The sequence below is a fragment of the Strigops habroptila genome, chromosome 18, assembly GCF_004027225.2.
Source record: "Strigops habroptila isolate Jane chromosome 18, bStrHab1.2.pri, whole genome shotgun sequence".
Taxonomy (NCBI): Eukaryota; Metazoa; Chordata; class Aves; order Psittaciformes; family Psittacidae; genus Strigops; species Strigops habroptila.
In genome coordinates, this window is record NC_044294.2 from 1,289,201 (window position 1) to 1,311,895 (window position 22,695).

General features: G+C 49.8%; 1 protein-coding gene across 1 annotated transcript; it reads right to left on the reverse strand.

The window, feature by feature from the left end:
- Positions 1 to 14,058: 14,058 nt before the first annotated feature.
- On the reverse strand, positions 14,059 to 21,775 carry C18H1orf116 (chromosome 18 C1orf116 homolog). The gene is made up of 4 exons (XM_030473561.1): positions 21,419 to 21,775; positions 18,598 to 18,716; positions 16,950 to 17,127; positions 14,059 to 16,796 (listed from the first exon to the last, which is right to left on the reverse strand). The coding sequence occupies exons 2-4, from the start codon at positions 18,682 to 18,684 to the stop codon at positions 15,610 to 15,612; spliced, it is 1,452 nt and encodes a 483-aa protein (XP_030329421.1). The 5' UTR covers positions 18,685 to 18,716; positions 21,419 to 21,775; the 3' UTR covers positions 14,059 to 15,609.
- Positions 21,776 to 22,695: the final 920 nt, after the last annotated feature.

The following is a 22,695-nucleotide window of genomic DNA, read 5'->3' on the forward strand; positions in this document are numbered from 1 at the left end:
TAAAAAGTCCCTCTCCAGATGTCTTATAGGCAATTATTCATACTTTAACCCCACTCTTTTTGCCTTTGCCAGCTGAAAAGGGTCACATGGACACGTGTGTTTACATGCCGTGGGTTCTAAAGCTGCAAGCTAACTAGCTTATCTTCAGAGCAAAGCACGTGTCTCTGCTGCACTTGCTGGGCTCAGGATGCCACATGCTAGGCGTTTGCATCATAAATAAACAACAGTAGAATTCCAACTGCCCTGGAAGCTCAGCTTACATCCCTGCCTCTGAAAACCTCTACCACCAACTGAGTTACTTGCCTGGAATTGTACGGCAAAACATATAGCTGATGTATCTCATAATGTTGTTCTACTTATGGATAGTACAAGGGAGAGTCCATTCTCACATCCATGAAAGGGTAGAGGAAAGAGTGATTTAAAAAGAAAACAAGGATTTCTTGTATTCCAAGCTATCCCACCACCTACCCTTCTGGATGTGCAGCTTCACAGAGGATGTGTGCTCTGTAAGCCCATTTTTAGCCCCGCACCAGTACCATCCTGCGTCCTCCTCTCTCAGGTGGCTCAGCACCACCATGTATGTCCCATTTTCATGGTCGCTGCTGGCTATTTGTATTCGCCCTTTGTAGGACTCATGCACAAACCCATCCGCATCCATGAGCAGTGAGCAGCTCCCTTCCTTCCACCTGCACAAATACTTCTTCTCATAGATGCCTTTGGGGTCACAGTGGCACTTCCAGGACAGTGAGCCTCCAACTGTGCCGCTGAGGAATTTTGGTCTCTTGGGAAGAGCAGAAGCTGCAGGTTGGAAAGGGCTGTGTTAGCGTTTCATGTTCCTCATCCAGGGCTGCGATGTACCTGCATAGCCCCAACATCCATCCTACCTGTGGTCACCTGCAGAGCCACCACCCGTAGGCTCAGCCTTCCCATCCCACACCTGTACAGCCCCGAGTCTTCCTTTCTTAAGTCATTTATCAAGACTTTGAAAGCTCCAGAGCTCTCCTGAGGGGCGATAAAGATCCGTCCTTGGTAACTCCTTTCCACGTAGCCATTGGTGTCAGCTATGAGAACACAGCTACTTCTCCCCAGTTTGCACCAGAACCTCTTTTTGCTGCTTTGGGTGTCCCTGGGGGGGCATAGGACTGTGACAGAGCCACGGACCATTCCCTGGATCAGCTCGGTTGGCCCCAGCACCTCAGCATCTGTAACGAGAGAGCAGGGCAGGCACTGTGCAGTGCATAGTACCCAGCGGTTAATTTTACATTTATGAACAGCTGATTTGGCCAAATCTGGGCATTTTTATACCCTATCATACCTGGTTAATAGCACTGGGTCAGAAAAGGTGCTAAGCTGCAGTGTGTGGGTGCTCCAGCATCCAGCCCCAAGCCAAGCTGGCGGAGCAGAGCTTCCCCTCGCCCCTGCCAGCATCCTACCTGCCAAAACTGTCAGGTTCAGGCTGACGTACAGGTCTCTGTTGGTGATGCCGATGCCACATCGGTAGGACCCAGTGTCGCTGCTCCTCAGGTCTGTCATTGTCACCATGAACGTACCATTCTGGGGGATGTCCTCAAGAGACACTCGCCCCATGTACTTTTCTGAGGTGTAGCCGGTTGTGGAGATGATGGTGGAACAAACTCCACTTCTTGCTATTCTGCACCAGTACTTTCGGTCGTATTTGTTGACTGGGATGATGGAGTAGAAGCACTGGTGGGTGACTGATCCTCCAACCTCACCTGTCAAAAACCTGGGGCCGTACAAGGTGCTTGAAACTGGCTCTTTTGGGGAAGGAAAGAAAGAAAGAAACAGAAGCTGTTGGTTGCTCAGAGACAACCAGATCTTCACTTGGCAAAAACCAGCAAAGCTCAGTGAAGTCAGGGGTGTGATTATGAGTGGCACAAGTGGGACATCTGGCTCAGAAAGCTCAGAGTTTACTTTGGATGTGGTGTTACCTTCCTTGAGTGCCACATAAGGCATTTGAGCAAGCAGAGTGGTGCAGGGCTGCAGCACAGAAGGGGAACCCTCAATGCTGCTTAAAGGATGCCCTAAACCCTCATGAGTCCTGCCTGGACTTAAATGTCCAGGACAGCAGTTAACAACAAACATCTGATGTGGCAACTTTCTTCTCCCTGCAGATGCACTGCACAGTCACGAGTGGCTGCCTGCAGTGCCAAGCAGTGTAGAGCTGGGCTTTTCCTTCCCAGCTCCTGCCATCCCTTTGCCAGATCCCTGCAGACTTCCAATGGGCAGGGACGTTTGACCTGTTTCCTTCTTGCAGGTGGAGGTGTTCAGTGTGCAAGTGAGGGTTTAGCCAAGGATGTACCTGTATCCTCAGCTCTATCTTTCCCTGTTTTCATCAGTGTAAGTGGCTGGGGAGTTTCTTGGTGACTCACCTTGCAGCAAAGCTGCTAAGAGGAAGAGAAATACCATCTCCAGCCTGCAGGAATGTTCACTCAGCAAGCTTCATAAACCTCACGTTGAATATGGGATTGCGCTGATGTCTGTGCTGTCAAACAGAAGGGAGAGATTGTGCCTAGGATCTGCCAAGGTAAACCACAGAGCAGCCAGCAGCAGCCATGGGATGTGGCACTTTGTCCTGCACTGCCACTGGGCCAGCATCTGCAGACCTGCAGCATTAGACCACTTCTTTTCTTTGTTTTATTTCAGCTCAACAAACAGGTCTTGGGAATTCCAACATCCCCAAACATCCCCTGCCATGCCCCAGTTATGTTTCCTTCTCTTCTTTTTCCTCCCTGCAATTCATCTTTGTACAGATTGTTGTTATCCATGTTCAGATCTGAACAGACACAGTGTTTGGATGTCTCTATTCCAGGCAGGAATTACTTCCTGGTTTGAGTTAAAGATTGACTGGGGATTACTGCAGTGTCTTACTCTAACCCCCACCGCAGTTAAAACCTCAGTAGACATAAATTATGTGGTTTAGTTCACACTTGTTAATGCTTTGGAATCACTTCAAAACATTCAGGAAACATGAACAAGGGAACAGCGGAGGCTCAGTGTCATAAAGGAGCCTTATTCCTTCCTGTCACGGTGCCAAGCTGAGTCCTGCTGGCTACTGCTGGTGGCAGCATCCTGGGTTGGATGCCCATGAGCTCTTGACCATGCTCCAGCCGTTTGTGCTCCAGAGGGGAAGGAGATGGGCTCAGCCACTTGCTGTGCCTTGCACACCCTATGCTGGGGATGCATCTCCCCTCACTGTGAACTCCCAGCTTGCAAACTCAGCTCCCATCCCATCACCCCTTTGCTGATAGGAAGCATGGCATGGGGCTGCAGAAATGCTCTGTTCCCTTTTCAGCACAGGCTGAAGCACTGCGGTGATGCAGATGGCACAGCATCCTCTTCAGGCAGGTTCCCCTCCGGTTTCTTCTCCATATATGAGGCAGTGGAGGCAGCTCTGCTGTGGGCATGTGTGTGCACAGCTGGATGACCACATCTGCCTGCACAAAGCAGCTTTCTGTGTCCTCAGCAAACAGCAAGGAAGATGTCTGGGTCACCCCAGCTCTGTGTAGCTTGACACTGGGCAGTGGTTTCCACAGAACCTCAGCTGTTTCCTCATTGCAGCCAGACAGAGGCCAGACAAGTGACTTGAAAATGGGGATCTGGATTCATAGAATCCCAGCTTGGTTTGTGTCGCAAGAGACCTTAAAGCTCCTCCAGTTCCAAGCCCCTGCCACAGGCAGGGACACCTTCCACTAGAGCAGGTTGCTCCAAGCCCCTGTGTCCAACCTGGCCTTGAACACTGCCAGGGATGGGGCAGCCACAGCTTCTCTGGGCACCCAGTGCCAGTGCCTCAGCACCCTCACAGGGAAGAACATCTTCCTAATGTCTAGTCCAAATATCCTCTCTTTCAGCTTAAAGCCATTCAATGTTATAATGCCCACCAATCTGGAGGACTTGAAGCAAGGAGGAGCTAACAAGAATGCCCTGGAAGAGCTGAAAATCCTTATTTGCATCCAGAAATCAGGAAAAAATATTATCCCTAATCTTGTCTGATGTACACCGCTACCCTGAGCCCATGCACTCCCCATCTTCTTTGTTTTTGGGCTAGGGACATGGGGAGAAATCCTGCCATGCTGAAGTAAGGAAGCAGTTGGCTAGCTGGAGGCGAAAACATCACCCTGTGCTGGCCCACCTGATGTGACCCTGATGTACAGGTTAACATCTGAATGAGGCTTTTTTCCTACATAGAGGTATTCTGGGCTGCCATTAACAGGGTAAATTCTCCCCAGCAGCAGTCCATTCACAACAGAGGTGTGAAGTATCCGCAAGCTCCTCACCTTGTTAGGAGGTGGGTGGGTGCACCCTCGCATCATTAGGCAAGATCACTTGCAACTGCTCCATGACCCCCTTATTCGCTCCTTTTCCTGCCCTGCAGCCTGTGCTGTCAAAGAGCCTTGGAGAGTATGAACTGTGTCTGCCGTGACCACCATGAAGGGCTTTCAAGCTGCTAACAAGAAGATCTAGCTTTTTCCAGGAGGAAAACTATTATATTGGGTAACTTCAGCTGAGCTTTAGCCCCAGTCATCCCACCTGCAGCACTAAAACTGCCTTTCCTGGGTCACTCACAGCATCTGCTGGTGTTGAATGATGTGTGATTTGCAGGTAGGAGGTGGTGGCTGATGTGCAGGAAGCAATGTGAGCAGGTAGCTGACCCCTACTGCGAAGGATTTATGGATTAGATGGAAGCTAAACTAAAGCTAAAGGGTTACTGAGCAGCTTTGTCTATGTGAAAACCCCCATATAGAACGAGCACTGATAAAGGAGAGTGAACCTGGTTCCCTATCTGCAGGATAGAGCTCTCAGCTAAATTTTAATCTTGGGATTTAAGCAAGGAGGTAATTGTATTGGCTTTGTTCTTAACCAGCAAATAGGCATTAAAAAAAGGCATAAAGTGAGAAGAAAGCTAGATTTAAAATTTCTTGGTCACAAAACAAGCCAGTCATTTAGTTTATAGCTTTAAAATAGAAAGCAACCAAACAAAAAGTACACTACCTTTAAAAAACCCACCAAAAATGAGTTCTGCTACATTTTTGTAGGAAATTTATTCCTACAGAAATCATAATTTTAAATCTCAGCTCTGTTACATATTGTAGGTGAAATCCATCAAAGTAGCTCATATAATCACTGTGCTTCAAACACCAGTATTTTAAGAGTAAATGAAGGATTACCTACCTCAGATTGTGACGCTCCTGTTGCTGGATGTTTTCTCCTGCTCTGCCTCCAGTTTACATTTAGTTTAATGGAGTGGGTTTTGCAGTTTGTGGTTCAGTTGGTCTTTGCTCAGCTCTTGATGTTTAAATGTTTTTACTATATTAATGGATACACTAAAAAACTCTTCAGTCTAGGTGCACCTTGCTGAGCAAACTGGAGATGCTCAAAATTCAGGAATAGCAGATGTGCCACCAATGTATTGAGCATAGAACCCCAAAATGGTCCTTTTTAGCCACCTAATGATGTTGATGTCATCATGGAAGGGGGACCAAGAAAAAGCGAAGAGGCCAGGAGCAGAAATCGCAGAGTTTGTGAGGAATTCCCCTGCTCTACAGACAACAGCTACAACATGGAACAAGTGTTTCTAAAGAATAGTAGTAAAATGCTACTTGTGGTGACCCACTCACATAAAGTAAGAACTTTGTGCATGTTTCCTCAAACTTCTGTGGTTTGAATGAACTTGAACACTTCATGTAGCTCACGCCTGTCTTTTGATCCCATACTCTATGAATGCAGGAGAAAAAGATGGGTTTTGCTTCAAAGTCTGTTGTAAAACCATCCACATGAGAGCGAAGCAGGTAATAATGCCATGCTGGTACAAGTGCTGTTTTATCAATGTATATATGTTTGTAGCCTGGTCTTTCTCCCCACTGTAATGCCTGCTCTGCGTTGCAGTGCATGCTCAGGTGCCTTATCCACAAGGACGTCACCTTCACAACCAGCAAAGCTCTGGGGACAATTTGCAGTTCTGTAAAATGTATTTTTAAGCTCCTGCTTAAGGGTTTGATTCTCTGTTTTATTTTCATGCCCTGCTAGTCCCTGATTTTAGGGCTTCAGCCCACAGAGCCATCTTCAGCTCATCAAAGGCTCTGTGGAAAGCTGAAGACTCTGGTGAGACCTTAGAGCAGCTCCCAGTACCTAAAGGGGCTACAAGAAACCTGGAGAAGGGCTTCGGACAAGGGCCTATAGGGACAGGACAAGGGGAATGGCTTTAACCTGCCAGAGGGGAGATTGAGATGAGCTCTGAGGCAGAAGCTCTTCCCTGTGAGGGTGCTGAGGCGCTGGCACAGGGTGCCCAGAGAAGCTGTGGCTGCCCCATCCCTGGCAGTGGTCAAGGCCAGGTTGGACACAGGGGCTTGGAGCAACCTGCTCTAGTGGAAGGTGTCCCTGCCCGTGGCAGGGGGTTGGAACTGGAGGAGCTTTAAGGTCTCTTCCAACCCAAACCAGGCTGGGATTCTATGATCTTGTGACTCTTGCTGCAATGTTCTCCTCTGGTGCATCCCCCTGTGAGGTCTGGAAGTGGGCAGGAGCTGGCTACTGGGAAGCTTAGGGCGCTAGCATCTTAACAGAGAAGCACAAACCAGCCCAGCTCCACGGTGATAGATACTTGCATGCGTTCCTGTTGTAATTCCTAGGAAGGTGTTTTCAGTTATCACTTTATCATCTTCTCCCAGTAGCATGATTGTACTAGACCATTGCAGCGTGGCTGCAGTGCAGAGTGCTCACAGGAGAGCTGATACAAACAACTTTGTTCTGACCAGGTGGTGTGCTGGGTGGTTCCAGAGGTCCTGTTCTTCCCCTCCTTTGGTGCAGGTATGCTTTGAAGTCAGATTATGTTTTGTGTAAATCAGTCACTGAAGCACTTTGGAACACCCCTGGATGAAGATAAATCTCTGTTAAGCAGTTTGGCTTTCTTTATCATATGATTACTCATATTATTGCTTATATTGCAGTAACTGTTGTTGTATAGTACCAAACCCATGCAATAAACTTCCCAATATTGATTAAGCTTCAGCAGAATTGATCTAAGGACATTTATTACCCCATCAGTGGCAAAGCAATAGGATTGCCCTTGTATTAACAATAACATGCGATACACAAAGCCAATGGTGGGAATCCCCTGCGGCTCCTCAGTGCCATTCTCCATGCTGCAAATGTAGCTGCAACGTTCAGTCTGACACCCCTGACAAGCGCTCTCCCTGGTGAGACATGGCCGAGTGATGCTGAAGGGTGAGCTCATGATTTGGAGAGCAGTTCCTTCCTTTGGTGCTCAGAGATGCCTCTGCAGATCTGCATCATTCGAGGACCAAAAGGAGAAGCTGAGCTGATGCGATTTCTGCAAGGCAGCAAGGGTGAGCTGAGGACCAGGTAGGGATGAGCAGACTAAACACTACAGGGACCTACAGGTACCCTGGGAGCACCTTGGCTCTGGAGACACACCAGAGGGCCATGGACAAGTTTGTGCCCCAGATTTGGGAAGTGTTCTGTGTGCTCAGAGGTTGTTCTCATAAGTGTTTTATTGCTTCCTGTAAGGCAAACCCTCTCTGCCTCCACAACAATTTAATAATTCATTCTGTCCTACTGGTTAAACTACTGCATATCCTGCTTTCTCTCCTCTTTTCCTGAACTATTATGAGCTTAGTGCTGGGAAAGGTGAAGTCCCCTGCTCTGGGTACACGCTGGGTACACCATCTCTGCTGGTCTCAGCCCCTGGGCATGGGCACACAGGGGAAGGACCGTGTGTGCTGGTTGTGGCTGGGGTAGGGTTAATTTTCTTCACAGGGGCTGTTTTGGGTTTGTGCTGAAAGCAGCGTGGATCACACAAGGATGTTTTCCCTGTTGCTGAGCTGAGTTTACACAGAGCCAAGGGCTTTTCTGCTCCTTGCACCACCCCACCAGCAAAGCAGGCTGGGGGGGGCACAAGAAATTGGGAGGGGTCATGGCTGGGACAGCTGACTCCAACTGAACCAAGGGATGTTTTGGACCATATGGAGTCATGCTTGGCATATAAAGCTGGGGGAAGGAGAAGGAAGAGGGGGGACGTGTGGAGTGATGGTGTTTGTCTTCCCAAGCCACAGTTACACGTACTGGAGCCCTGCTGTCCTGGAGGTAGCTGAACCCGCCTGCAGTGGGATGTGGTGAATGAATTCCTTGCTTTGCTTTGCTTGCCTGCATGGCTTTTGCTTTACCCATTAAACTGCCTTTACCTCAACCCCTGAGTTTTCTCTCCTCATCCCATCAGAGGGGAGGTGAGAGGCTGTGCAGTGCTTAGCTCCCACCTGGGGTTAAACCACGACAGACCATCCCTGTGCATCATTTATTATTGTGGGTAAGGGGGGTGTTTGACCCTGCTGCACCCCAAGGGTCAGTGTCCTGAGGTGCCAACAGCCCTGGTCCCCATCTGCAGTGTTGCCTCTCCAAAGGCACCCAGTGGGAGCTGCTCCCTGGACGCACACTGCCACCCTGTGTCAGTGTCACAACCGGTCACCCGCCACATCATCCCGAGGAGGGGGCACGGATCTGCTGTTGGAATAAAGGGCTTACGATCCATTAGTAGGGGGACACTCAGCAGTCCCCAGCTGGAAAATGGCTCTAAATCTCCCCTCTGGCAGGTTAAAGCCATTCCCCTTGTCCTGTCCCTACAGGCCCTTGTCCAAAGCCCCTCTCCAGGTTTCTTGTAGCCCCTTTAGGCACTGGGAGCTGCTCTAAGGTCTCCCCTTAAGGAGCCTTCTCCAGGCTGAACAAACCCAGCTCTCTCAAGCAATCTGGGATTGCTACGACCCTGAGCAAATGCCATAGCCCATGTGCAGACAGAAAGGAGCAGAATTGCAGGAGAATTGGGAGAAACAGGCAACCCAGGGCAGGCAGCACCAAGCTTTAGGAGGGGATGAGCAGGGAGAGATGAAAGGCAGCGGGATTGCTGTCAGACGAGTCTCCTGAGAGGAGCCAGTTGCACCAGGTACTACATCCAGAGTTGCTCTGGAGAGCAATGAGGCGGCAAGATGTTTGGGGTGGAGGCAGATTGCCTTTGACAGAGATGATTCTAAGAGGTTGTAAGAAGCAACCTCACCCGTGGCACCACTGCTTCCTCACCCAGCCGGGGCGGGAATGCACCTCTGGGTCTCTGTATAAGGTCCCAGGAGTCCTGAGCTGACCCAGGACACATGGAGACCCCACATCCTTTAAATGAGAAAAGCAAGTAAATTCAGTGGGGGCAGCAGGACTGGAAGCAACAAGGGCTGTTTTCTCATTGCCATTTACTGGGATGATATTGGGAGCAGCAGCAGCGGCGAAGAGGATGGCTCCATAGGGGAACAGTGATGGCAGCATGTAGAAAGGACCCTCCTGGAGAGCACCACTGCCTTGCACCTTCTCCTAAAGGAGGATTTCAGAGAAGTTAGAGACTTTGTTCTGCTGGGCTATGCTTGTTAAGGAAATATCTTTTCCTTCCTATAGCAAACACATGCTGGCCAGTGAATCTCATCAGCGTGGTGTGCACCATGCAGCACTGGGGCTCTGGACACACGTGTTTTACCCATGCCCACTTGTCAAGGTTGCTGTCAGCATTTCAGCACAACTTGTCTGCAGTCAGTTACTAATAAAGCCTGACTAGCCCTGCTTGTCCTGCAGTGCCTGCAGGAGTTAATGATTAAACTCTAGCTAGGGCAGTGTTCTTGGAACAAGGCAAATATGTTATCACTGCACATAAACCCCTGTGCAAGGAACAACAATGAGCCTTTCTGTCTCTTGCACGACTTAAAGGGTATTTGGAAACAAAGAACAGCTGAGATCTTGGGAAGCAGGAGCATGCTCACACCCCTGCCTGGCCGAGAGCATGGGTTTTAAGAGCAGGAATGAGGAAAGTTGACTCTAGTTTGGTTTTAAGATATCCAGTAAATCTTCATTGCTGGCAAGTAAAGCAAAACGAAGCAAACCAGGAAACCCCTGATCAATTGAACACAGCAGGAGTCAGCAGTCAAAGGCTTGAATGTGTTTGGTGGAGCTCATCTTTGCTGTATCTGCAGGTCATTATTTCTCCAGTGCTAAGCACCATACACGTGGAGCTGCAGTGACAAGGTTTGGGGTAGTGGAGAGAAACACAGAGTACATTGTGTCAAATGCTGCACTAGGTTGTCCTGGGCATGGACAGGCATCACCCAGACTGTGTAGAACTCTGGAGTTCTCAGTGAATCGGTGTTCACTGAAGGACACCGATTGCAGTCATATTTCAGCATGATGCTGCTGCTTATCAGCCAGCCCTTGGCTTGGAGGAGCCAGGAGGACGCTGGTTTTCAGGGAATGCTGCTCCTATGCTTGAGTCTGCTTTACCCCAGCAGCACTTCCACCACACCTGATTCCACAAAGCCCTAGTTTATCATAACCACCAAGAGGATTGCAGGGTTTCGACATGCCTACAGGGATTACGGCATCGCTGCTGAAGCAGCAGCCTGTTGTATGAAACACAGCATGTGGCTGGATGAGTCCTCACCCCAAGGTCCTGCACAGACCCATTGCCTTCCTCCTTGTGTGGTCATTTATGCTGGCAGGGGCAATAGGAATGCCAAGTGCCACTGCACAGGAACACTCCCCACACCTCCTCCGTTTGCTATGCACTCCAATGAAAACCCCCAGAAAGCACCGAATGGAAAGAAACAGGCAAAGCATGGGGATTATCCTGATGAGGTTATGAAACAATGCTCCTTGAAATAGGGTAATATATCCCTCCTTCCTACTGGAGTAATTGGAGTTGGGGGGGGTCCTTCTCTTCATCTGCATGTGAGCAGGGAAAAGGGAGAGGCTCAGCTACAGATTATTGCCTGAACCCTGCTGGGATGTGGTTAAAGACTCTTGGACATCTGCAGTCCCCTCCCATAGAGCTGGAGTGACTCCAGTGAGTCCATGGGTCTCCCAACCCAGGTCTGATGTTCTCCAGCTGGAGACATGGGCCAGCAGTAACCAACCCATCTTCCCGACCTCCTGTGGGACACCAGCCCCAAGGCTCCCTGCTGACACCCTCACTGCACGGTGGCAAAGTCTGTTATTAAGACAACCCATTTCTCCTGGAGACTGTTCCCAGCAGAGCTGATGTTCTTTGATACTGCCAGAATTTAACAAACCCCTTCTCCTGCATTTGACCTTTGTAATGAAAGATGTGGACAAGAATGCTTTGAATTGGGATAGTAGGTCTTGACAGGCTCATGTAGACATGGAAATGATATGTCTGAGCCAGTATGGGACTGATAGTTAGGAAACAGATGAATACTCCATGCAAGATGCAAAGCCGAGTGTTTCCTTTGGGTCTTTTCTAACATCGTTGCACCACATAAACACAGTGTGTACAATCTGCATTAAGGTACTGAGGGTACATCTACCAACTCCCCAGGTTACTCCTGCAGTATTATGACCTCTCTTCATGGCTGGTTTTTGGCTGGGGTCTGCTGAGATTTTGCATCCTGGGCACAAACCAGATTATGTGCCAAATTAAGTAGTGGGAAGGCTGCTTTCAGAGGTGCCAACACAAGAGAACTCAGCTGGAATCTGGCTGAACCTGGAGATGGATTTGCTTTCTGTTCTTGCTTTTCTCGTGTCCACCTCCAGCATATCCCCAGATGCTGTTAATTGGCATCAATAGGCAGGACCAGCCTTTCCCTTGCCTCTCTGTGAGCAAAGCACAGCTGAGGCAGCCAGTAGCTCGTCTGAACACCCACCACCTTTTTCCCCTTACAAAAGAGAGGCTCATCCCCTGCTCTGGCTCTTGCCAGTCTGCAAACTGGGGCTGGTGCGATTGTTCTTGCGTCAGGTCATGGTGATGATCCCAGGGGTGCTTGGCTGAGGAGCAGCTCAGTGCTGGAGACTGTTGGTGAGAGATGCTGTTGGGCTGGAGCAAAGGTAAATCTCTTCTTTTGAGTCTATGGATTATGGGTTACACTACAGTAGCAGAGCTTTGCTCCCTGTGGTCCCTGCTGCCTGACACAGAGGGAGTGCTCCAGCAGGTCAGGGCTGGGGAGTAATTACCTGGGTGGTAGATGCTGCTGTGAGTGATGCTGCTTCCCCTGCAAACAAAGCAGGGATAACTGGTGCTGCCTGTGGGATCTGCAGGCTTCAACCTGCCCTGTGTGCAGGCAGGCAGCAGGAGAGAGGTTCCACCCAGCTCAGGCTGTGGACTTTCAAGTGCAAATCATTGACTTTAAAGGCAGTGAGAGCACAATATAAATGAAAGCAGAGAGGGAGGTGCAAGATTAAGCTCTGAGTGAAGGGGTCAGCTCTCTGAATCCAGTGCTTCTGTGGTTTAATAGTGCATTTTCATCCATATACTCCTCTCCTCTGACCATTGCTTTTTATCCACTGCTGATTCCAGCATTATGCTGCTTAATGCTCTTAGTGCACATCCCTTGCATAACATAGATGCATGACTACTGCAGTCTTAAAGGTAATCTCATCTTATTTACCTAATAAGAAATGAGGAGAGCATGAAGGTGTCTTTGAAAGCATTTTTGGCCTGAAACAGAACCTGAACTTCCCTTAAAAACACCTTGTTTTGGAAAAAAAGGATTCACTTCCAATCCTTTATTCAAAACCTACAGTGCAACATGTCAAGCATGAAAGCTGCGTTTTGTTTAGACTTCCTTGCAGAAACCTCACTTCCAAAGATTGTTTATTCAGCTGTGATGGGGTGGAGTGATGCTCATGAACAGGAGCTGTGCACATGGCTCAGGTAGAGTGAAATGGGAACAAAATAAACTAAAACAACAGCCACGGAGTGAAGTGGAATAAAGTGCTTCTGCTGCTGCTGGGCCCTCTGGGTTGAATCACCGTGGGCAAGCCCTGTTCAATCCTGCAAGTAAAATAGGACATTTTATAGGCTAGATATGTTTGCAGCTATTGGAAACAGAGCTGTTATCCCCTCGGGCTGTGTGACTCCCAGGCTGGGACCTTATGCAAGAGCTTACACATGACTCTGTGTCACCCAGAGCGGAGCCCTGCTGCTGATGGATAGATCCTGCTCTCACAGGGGAGCACAGCCACCTCTCAGCTCCATGAAGCTTTTTGCAGTGTCAGGGAGCAGCTTCCTAAATCCTAGCTGCTCATTCTGCCTCCTGCTTTAGGCACAAGCAGGCAGGTAGAGAGGAGGGGGACAGGATGGTGATGGTGTGAGCATCCAGTTTGTAGGCACAGAGCAGCCCCCATATCTTTGGCCATGCATTAGCTACAGGCCATAGGTTACACCCTGTGTAAGGTTACCTTAATCCTGCCTGACCCCCCCACTGGTGATGCTCCAGGCATGTGGCAGAGCCGCATCCACAGCCATCCCCGCAACTAGTCAAGGGGCTGTAGGTTGCAGTTATCTCCTATGGTGTGCAACTATGCAGCAGGTTGCTTGTCCTGCCTGGCCACTACTGACCCAGCTCCAGGCTTGAAATAAGGTGCTGGGCTCAGGCTGGATGAGTTGATAACCTTCCAGGCTCCTATCCCTTTTGGGGCCAATGTACATGCAACATGGTGTTTGCTGAGCAACCCGCTGAGGCTTTGGTCAGACCTTAATCCATGCAGCCTGTAGTTTCCTCCCTGATGTACAGGTTTGTGTTACTGCTGGCCAGCCCAGAACTACTTTAGTTAATTGCTTAACTACAAACAAGCATTTCTCTGCTTCCATGAAGTGTAGCTAATTGGACATCATTCTCTTACATTCCTTGGATTCTTTATGTGGGTCAGTACTATTCCCTCTGCTTGTGCACACCTTTATTATGTGAAATGATGCAGCTTTTGCAGAAGGATGCCCTCCCCTTCTTGCCATGCAAACCAAAGCTCCTGATGCCTGTTTGGAGAGGAATCAGAAGCCTGGCTCTGGGTTTTGTCAGTAGGAGCCTGTTTAGTATTCACAAGGCTATCTTGGAAAGCTGCTTGTACTGCAAGGTCGGCGATGGAAATGATTTAATGCAACTTTATCTTCATGCGGCATTAATTAACATCAGTGAATTGTTTAGTGCAATCGCCTCCACAGGTCAGCCCCCGTCTCTAAAGAAAGGCTACATTAGTCCTGAAATTAAATTGCCTATTAGGAACAAAGGTGGTTGATTTATTATCACCATGGAATGGGTTGGAAGGGCCCTTAAAGCTCACCCAGTTCCAACCCCCTGCCACGGGCAGGGACACCTTCCACTAGAGCAGGTTGCTCCAAGCCCCTGTGTCCAACCTGGCCTTGAACACTGCCAGGGATGGGGCAGCCACAGCTTCTCTGGGCACCCTGTACCAGCGCCTCAGCACCTTCACAGTGAGTTCATTAGTAGAGACTCTCTAATGTCCAACTCTAAAAGCCAAGATTACGTGAAAGATTATTCTGGTGAAGGAAAACAAGGTGATCCTTCCAAGTTCAGCTGTTAATGGAACTTCTCAACTAACAGGGCTGCTGTGGTAGGTGTCCCCACTGACCTAGGAGATGGTGCAGATTGGAAGGAGTTGACAGGTCCTCCCATGTCGCCCATCCCAGTCTGAATGTTCTCTGGAAGACTTTGTATTTACTTATTGCAGTGGAAGCATTTGCACAAAATCCCATCTCGTGTGGGTCCTGGGTTGCAAGAGGCACAAGTATCTGGTTCAGACTCATCATTCGCGATGCCCAGTTGTCTGGGTCACCCCCACTCCTCAAGTCAAGACATACTGAAGGTTTAAACTCATTACTTAGCTTTACCAGAGCTTTGACTGCAACATAACTCTGTATTACAAAGTCATTTTTGGATCATATACAAGTTTATTACAGAAATAAAGCACCTTTGTCATAAAAGGTGTGCAGCATAAACGTTGACAGCATCAGCTGGGTCTGAAAGATGTGAGGAGAGTTTGAAAGGGACTGAAATAGTCTTGTCTCAGCCTTGCATCTCTCCTTTTGGGCAGCACTCCTGGATCTGCCACCAACACAACTTGTTGCTTCTTAATTGTAACTTCACAATGAAGATGGATGTTTGTGCCTAAGTGCTATATCCAGGGGCTGGATGTGAGTGTAGCCTTGCAGTGGATGTGAAGCCAGCCAGCCTCCGAGGAGCATTTGTGCATGGGGAGCATCACTGTGTCCCCTCCGTTGCCCGTGGGTCTGATGGGTTTGAACGTGGCAGTGGTGGCTTTTGGGAGGCAGTTGCATGGGGCAGGTGAGTGCTCAGACCTCAAAGGCTTTGATAAAGTTAATAAAAGACCATAAAATACTAAAGGAGCAGCGGAGTCCTGCAGTTCTTTCCAGAGAGGCTTTATCCATGGGTAATGCCTTTTAAAATAAGCCAAACCCCCAATTCCATGGCTTCCCTGTTTCAATGAATCCCCAAATGCATTAAAGACCTTGTAGGAGAATATGCCCCATCCACATGCTGAGTGATGCTTTATATAAATACCTCCTATACACTTGCTATGTACAAAATATTATGTACATGTGGTGGTACTTCATTCGGTGATGCTCCAAATACCTCTTGTGGTACCTCTCCCAAGATGCTGAGGTGAGAGATCACAACAAAAGATGGTTATGGTTGTGCTGCCTGAGGACAGGCAGCGAAAGCAGCTGGATCTGGGTGGGGGGGGGAAGTCCCTTTTCCAGCAGCCTCATTGCCCAAGGAGCTATTCCTTTAGCAGACCAAGCTTCTTCAGCGCCTCTCGCCGGTTCTCATCTGTCGCACCCTTGGGGGAAATCTTGACGCTGACAGAGGAGCGGGGTGGCCTGGGAAAGCTCTGCAGCAGGTGGGATCGCTGCTTGCTGGTCTTCTCCTGCTCCACCTGCCCCGGCTCTTTCAGACCAGCAAAGTCCTTCCCTGTCCCAAGGGACACCGGCCTGGGGCGGCTGCTCCTGAGGAAGCTCGGGGCGAGCCGCTCGATGAAGGACATCTTGCCCAAGGAGCTGCTGGTCTTGACACTCTGCTCCTTGGTGCTGGCCATGTAACTGCTCAGCCCTACCCCGGAGCGCTCCAGGGTGTTGGATTTGAAGGTCATCGGTCGGACACCTGGCACCGGCCTCTCCACTGCCCCACCGCGTGCTTTGGGCTCCGCAGGGTTGGGGAATGGCACCTCCTTCGGTTGGGGATGTGCGGTAGGTTGAAGGTGGGCGCTGGGCTCCCTCTTGTCCTGTGACAGCCCAAGCTTCTCCAGTGCTTCCCGCCGGGCTTTCTCCCTGTCCCTGGGGTCGAGGTGCCCTGAATTCACCTTTTCAGCAGTGGCATCGCTGGCAGAGCTGGCCAAGGATGGAGCTGGTGCTTTCACCTTCTGGTTGGGCTCTGTGGCGAGCGCCACTGGGCTATTTTTGCTGGTTTTCAGGATAATATTTGGTGGCAGTTTTCGTGGTTTGGGGGCAGTGGGTGGCCCGCGCTTGGTATCAGGGTCCTGAGGGGCCTCTTCCAATGTGGATTTCTCCGGCTGGCCCCATGACATCCAGGTCTTGGTCTCCTTGGTTGTTTCCCTCTTGTCATCTGAGCGATTGCTGTGTGACCATTCATAGCTCAGCAGCTCATCCTGGAAGGGATCTGGAGGTTGGACAAGCAAAGATTCCAGGGACTTCATCTGGCTTCTTATGTTGGCTTGGTCAAGCCTGCCCTCTTTGGCCATCTCCTGCGAGGATTTATGTACTGGCACTGGGTCCTCCACTGTGCGGACAGTTGCTTTTCTGTCAGAGGCTCCATTTGCTACAGTTACGACCCTTGGAAGACTGTAATAGCCTGAGCTTGGAACCACTGCTGGAGCTGAGCTCGGGAAGGCGGAGGGGGTCTTACTACTCTTCTGTTCAGCTGCATGCTGCGGAGCCCCGTTTTCCAAACCTAGGCAAAGAGAGAGATGATGTCATGCACTACATGAATGCAGGACACTTTCCTGTTTGCCAAACACACTCCTTCCTGCCTGCTAAACCAGAGCAGCCATGGCAGAGCACTTGCCTTTGCAAACCAGGGCTGGACCATGGGTTTCCAGCTTACCCCGGGTGACGGAGTCCCTCTTAGGCTGGGTCCTGGGCAGCCTGGAGGGCTCCATGTACTCAGTCTCATCAGTAGAGACCCCACTGTCTGCTTCTGCATCCAAAGAGCCAATAGTTTCCTCTAAGAACATCAAACATTCTTTCTCTTCTACAGATAAGTAGTCATAACTGTTATCACTCTGAAAAAGAGGAAAAAAGGCAGCATAGGTAGGAGAAAGAAGTATATTATTATTCACAGCCCTAGCATTAGATGTGTGACAGCTCTTGGCCAGTGGCTATTCAGAAATGGATATTTACAGCTACAGAAAACTAAACAAATTGCTCTAAACCCCTCCCCTAAAGTCTATACTTAAGGCCATTTTTATATTACCCTAATATGAGCATTGGGATATGGGTTATTCTTAACTTGGAAACTTGGTCTTTACCTTTTAGTCCTTCAATTTACTTTGGAATATAAGCAGATGGGTAACATGGGTGGTCTATAGGTGCCTGTACTGATGAGCAGTGATTTATCACAGAAGCTTGCCTAAACAGCAAAAATACTAAAGGCTTATCTGTGGGTGGTGGTCCCTCTCCTTGTTCTCCCAGCGAGATCCTCTTTACTTTTTGTTGTATTTGAAGTATCATGAGAGATGATTGCTGTGGAAGCACCAAGTTACAAGGTGATACAAACAATATATCATGAAAAAACAGAGGCGCAAAAGGATGGGGTGTGCATCAGATCAACAAGCATGGAGGAGAAATTGTCCGAGGTGGAGTTGTTTTGCAGAGAGAAACACCTCTCCAAATCTTTGACCAGGCAATATTGCAACCAGTTTTTCCATCCATAATACATCTTGGAGGGTTTGGTTCTGGTTTGCAATCCATCAAATAAAAAACCTGTTCAGGACTGAGCATTGCACTTGCACATATCAATTATGCTCCAAGTCAGACAGGATGTAATTAGTCCATCAATCTTGGAATCAGTGTTGGGAGACAAACAAACTTTAATGGACAGATAGTGAAAAATGACACATCTACACCCATGGCCCAAACTCATCTCTGCCTTAACTGGGGAATGAATCTCTTGTCAGCCAGGAGGAGTACGGCTCGCTGTCGTGTGCAGGTGAAGTCACCCTTTTTGGAACCAGTCTGACCCAGTTACCCAACTGGTCTAATCCCTCCCTGGGGAGCTCGCCCAGTGCCTGCACTATCTGCATCAGCATCTTCGGGCAATACAGGAGCATCTGGGCTCTGGGTATCATTCCCCGGCGGAGACTTGGAGCAGTAAAGGCGCCTGATTGCTGCCATACATGTGACAGGATGGGAAATCTGGGAGTGCTTTGGAGCAGGAATTCCTTTGGTCTTTGTGCTGCCATTAGTGTGGCACTATCTTGGTGCTTCCAAAGCACTCATGGAGAGCAGTTCTGAGCAAAGAACAGGAATGGGTTGCCCAGAGAAGCTGTGGCTGCCCCATCCCTGGCAGTGTTCAAGGCCAGGTTGGACACAAGGGCTTGGAGCAACCTGCTCTAGTGGAAGGTGTCCCTGCCCGTGGCAGGGGGTTGGAACTGGAAGAGCTTTAAGGGCCCTTCCAAAATCCTTCCTCAGCTGCTGAGATGGGTGAGTTGGGCCCCTGCCATGCCCAGGCTGGGCACAACTGGGTTACTTACATGCTGTGAGTGGTTGGAGGCTGTGCTGACCATGCTGTCGCAGCTGCCGGAGTTGCAGCCAGCCATTCCCAGCTCCTTCCTAGGCATATCCCAGGCTGCCGGGGGGGGCAATACCCTGGCTGAAGCAGAAGAGAGGCATTAAGCTTCAAGATCCCGTACCCCAGGGCGATGCAAGCAGGTAGGCTGTGGAGTTGCTGACTGGATGTAGCCATGCTCCATCTCAGGCTACTCTCTACAGGGCTTTTATAAAGCATCCTTGGAACTGAAATATTCCCCAGGAGAATGGGAAATAGGGTAAGCTCTGCACTGCTTATTCATGCCCATCCCATGCTGGTGGTTATCTTGGAGATGTGGATAAGGTAGTTCCTGAGTGAAGGAAAAAGCTGTAAGCCCAGCTCAGCCTCAGTGATGGGATCAGTGATCCCATCCCAATGCAAGCCCCAGCCCACCTCCACATCACAGGATCTCTTCCCCCCACTGCAGCTCACAAACTTCTGACCACACTGACCCGAAATGCTGCTGTTTAGCTGCAGCCTTGTTCTGTTGGGAGTTCCTCTTGGCAAAGAGCTTCCTCCTGCCACCCTTCCTCTGGGCTCCAGGGGTGTGGTGGCCACAGGGAGCTGCCCCCATTCCTTTGGGGCACGCCTGGGTATGTTTGGGCACGTGCCTGGCATAGCTTGTGGGGAGCAGGGCAGCACCTCCAGCATATCCCTTTGCTCATGGCAATGCACCATTGCCACTCTTCTGGAGGCAGCCTGTACCCCTAAACTAGTGGGACCCAAATGGGGTAGTAGTTGCCTGACAAACAACCTGCCATTGGGGTTCCCAACAGTGAGACCTGCCCGAGGCACGGTCCTGGAGGCAAAGGGCACAGTTATGCTCACAGGGTGCATGGCCAAGAGAGCTCTGCTGCCTGCGGGGAGATGCTGAGCGCCCAACAAAAGGCATCATTACTTATGGATGTAAAGCAGCGAGCTTCCGAAATGGGCTGACACCACCTATTAGGTGTTTGAGAGAGGATTGGGCTGTGGAGGCTGAGAACAGCAAAACAAACACCCCCAAGAGCACACACGGACCCACGCGAGAGGCTTTGCTCGTCGGGAGACAGAGGAGCTCTTTGTGCTGTGACCTGGCCGTGGCACGCAGGAACACACTGCTGCTTTTTGTCTTGGAGCAGGGAATTAGATCTAGTGATAAGTGAGCCGGAGTGGCTGCTTGTTCAGAGGGTTAGAGCCTGAAAGAATTCCTTTGTAATTGGGATATGCCGCAAAAATCAGATTTCAACAGCCACCCCCTGACAGATCTAATCCTTCCACGCAGAAAGAGTTTAGTATTTCAGTCTCTGCTTTAGCATTATTTACCTCTTAAAATGACATCTCAGTAAGTGGTGGCTTTGGAACAGCAATACCCTGGATTCTTTTGAATTCAGATAACTTTATAGCCAGAGCTTTTAGCTGTCAGGAAGCAGAGACTTCCCTGAGTTTGAGGGTTTTTAGGCTTCCACAAGCCATGTGGATTTATCGTGATCCAGAACATTTCCAATGCGAAATGTGAATCTACTTCTAAGCAGCAAAAGGCTCCTGCCTGCCTCATTGCAATGCTCCTCATTGCCTCCCACTTCCTTGCTGCACACACTCAAGAGCAAAACGTGCCTGGGGAAGAGAAAGCCTGGCCCTGCTCTCATCAGGGGTCCCGCCAGGCCATGAGGATATCCTGATGCCCATCACTGTGTGTCCACTGGAAGAAATTATTTGCTCTTGTTCAAACAGCACCTACAGAAACCTAAAGCAGTTGCCAAGGTTTGGGCACCCTCCCTTCCATGGGGAGGCAAAGTTCAGGCTGGAGCTCATCGCGTGTTGGGGAGGATCTACGCAGAAAGAAGCTCATTTTCCTGCCCACTACTTCTCTGATGCAATTATGGCTCTAACACATTCATCCAACTTGGGAAAGGGGGGAAAGGCAGTGTTGAAAATCCCAGGTGTTATGATCCAGAAGGATTTTACAGTTCCTTTTGCTGAATAACACCAACTAAACACATGAGCACTTACATTAAAAGATGTGGCACTTGAAAAGCTGTTTTCCAATCACGTCTGTATCTCCCGCCACTAAAAATGCTTTTAGAAGGAGCCATACTTTAATGAGAACAAAAGGAGGCTTTGGAGACAGCTGCCATAACTGTCCTTTACAAAGCTCCCTGAGCCCTCGGACATCAAAGAGGTGCTGGGTAGCAATTAATGCTAATTGCTTTACATGAAGAGGCTACTTTCTTTTACACCCAGTTCTACTACAAGCCCTCTATCACAGCTCTCCAGTTGTGTTAAAGAAGCGGGGTATTTTTGCTGTGTAAAGCAAACCATAACCCTTACAGCAAAGGGCTTTGTCCTGGCCAGCTCAAAACACAAAGCAAAAAGCCCTTTACAGGTACTATCCTGGCTGCTCCTGCTTGGCAGCAGGACGGATCCCACCTCAGAGTGGAAGATGATTGCAGATCTATCTAAACAAGTAAATCAAGCACAGATAGCAGTTGCCTGAGCTCTTTGCTGTCCTGAGCACACACTTTCCCAGCCTCTCCGCTGGCAGCTCCAGGTCTCCCCAGCTTTCCTCCTGCCACCACCCTAAAACCACCTTGTCCATCTTCACTGGTGGCAGCCCCACCACGCTTTCACCTTCCCAAAGCAAAGCACATACATAACCCCACAAACAGCCACAGCCCTGCATCCCCCTGGGGCAGAGGCACTCGCCCACAGTCCATTCAGCAGGATAAGGACAGAAAGTGAAAGACAAGAAAGAACAGAGATTATTAATTTTGTTCTTGTTTTACCAGCACGTCTGTCGCTCCACGCTGCGCAAATCCTTGTCCTGACCGTGCCTATCCCAGCACTTCTTTGCCTTCCTGGGCTAACCAAACAGAGCCGGGTTACACATTAACCCTCCTCCCTGGAGATAAGGCTGTGCGGGTGCTCAGCAGGTACATGCTCACGGCTGAGAGCCCCCAGCCCTTCACTGCTGTATTAGAGCAAGAGAAGTTCATCTTGCACCCATGCAAAGCACCTTTTCTTACTGCTCCAGGCAGCTGAGCCCCTAAAACACCTTCATGTTCTGCCCCAAAGCAGCCGGGTCGCTGCGTGCTGTGCTCTGAGGCACCAGCACAGGCAGCACCCGGAAGGCTACGGGCAGCTCTGCTCAGTACCACCCAGCTCTCACTCACTTCCCAACTCCAGCTGCTGTCCTCTGATGTCCTCAGCACGGGTTTCACCAGAGTCTCCTTAATGCCACATCCTGTTCTGCCGCATAGCTGCTCGCTGACACTCGGAGCAGCCCAACGCAGCCCCGACCCAAGCACCTTTGTACGTAGTAATTAAACCCTGTGCTGGGCGTTTGCTCTGTGCGCTGCTCACCGCATTACCCCACAACTGGTTTGTTCTCTGAGGTGGTTTTGTGCAGGAGATCCCTCAGCTCAGGGTAGGACCCGGTTCCTTCTCGGCTCTAAAGCCGCAGCCTGTTGCTTGAACAGGTATGTACTTGTCTATCACCAAAGCTTCCCAGACACAAGAAGTTCACCGCCTGCTGCTGGATGCTGTGAGGAGGTTCTAAAGACAGGTAGAAAGTTTCACCACTAAGCTTTATCTATGTGCTAGAAGAGAAGGTGCCCAGGTCCTCGCAGTTCTGAGGCTCATTCTGCAGGTACTGAGCTTGCACCTCCCCTTCACCCCTCCTGGTATCCTTCCCTGCAGGCACTGAGCCCCCTCTGTGGGTTCATTCCCACCTCCTCTGCCTCTCTCCAGAGGAATCCTGGAATATCAGGTTGGAAGGGACCTCAAGGCTCCATCCTCTATAGGCAAAGCATGACCTATACTAGGTGCCCCAGTACCCTGTCCAGCCGAATCCTAACAGTGTCCCATGTTTTGGAATCCACCACTTCCCTGGGGAGATTATTCCAGTGGCTGATTGTTCTCATTGGGAAAAATGTTCCTCTTGTGCCCAGTTATTCCATCTGCAGCACCCAGTGCAGCGTGGAGTGATGCTGACCCCCAGCACCCAAGTGGTGCTGCAGAAGCACCTGAAGAACTGCAGGAGCTTATTATTACCCTGATTTTG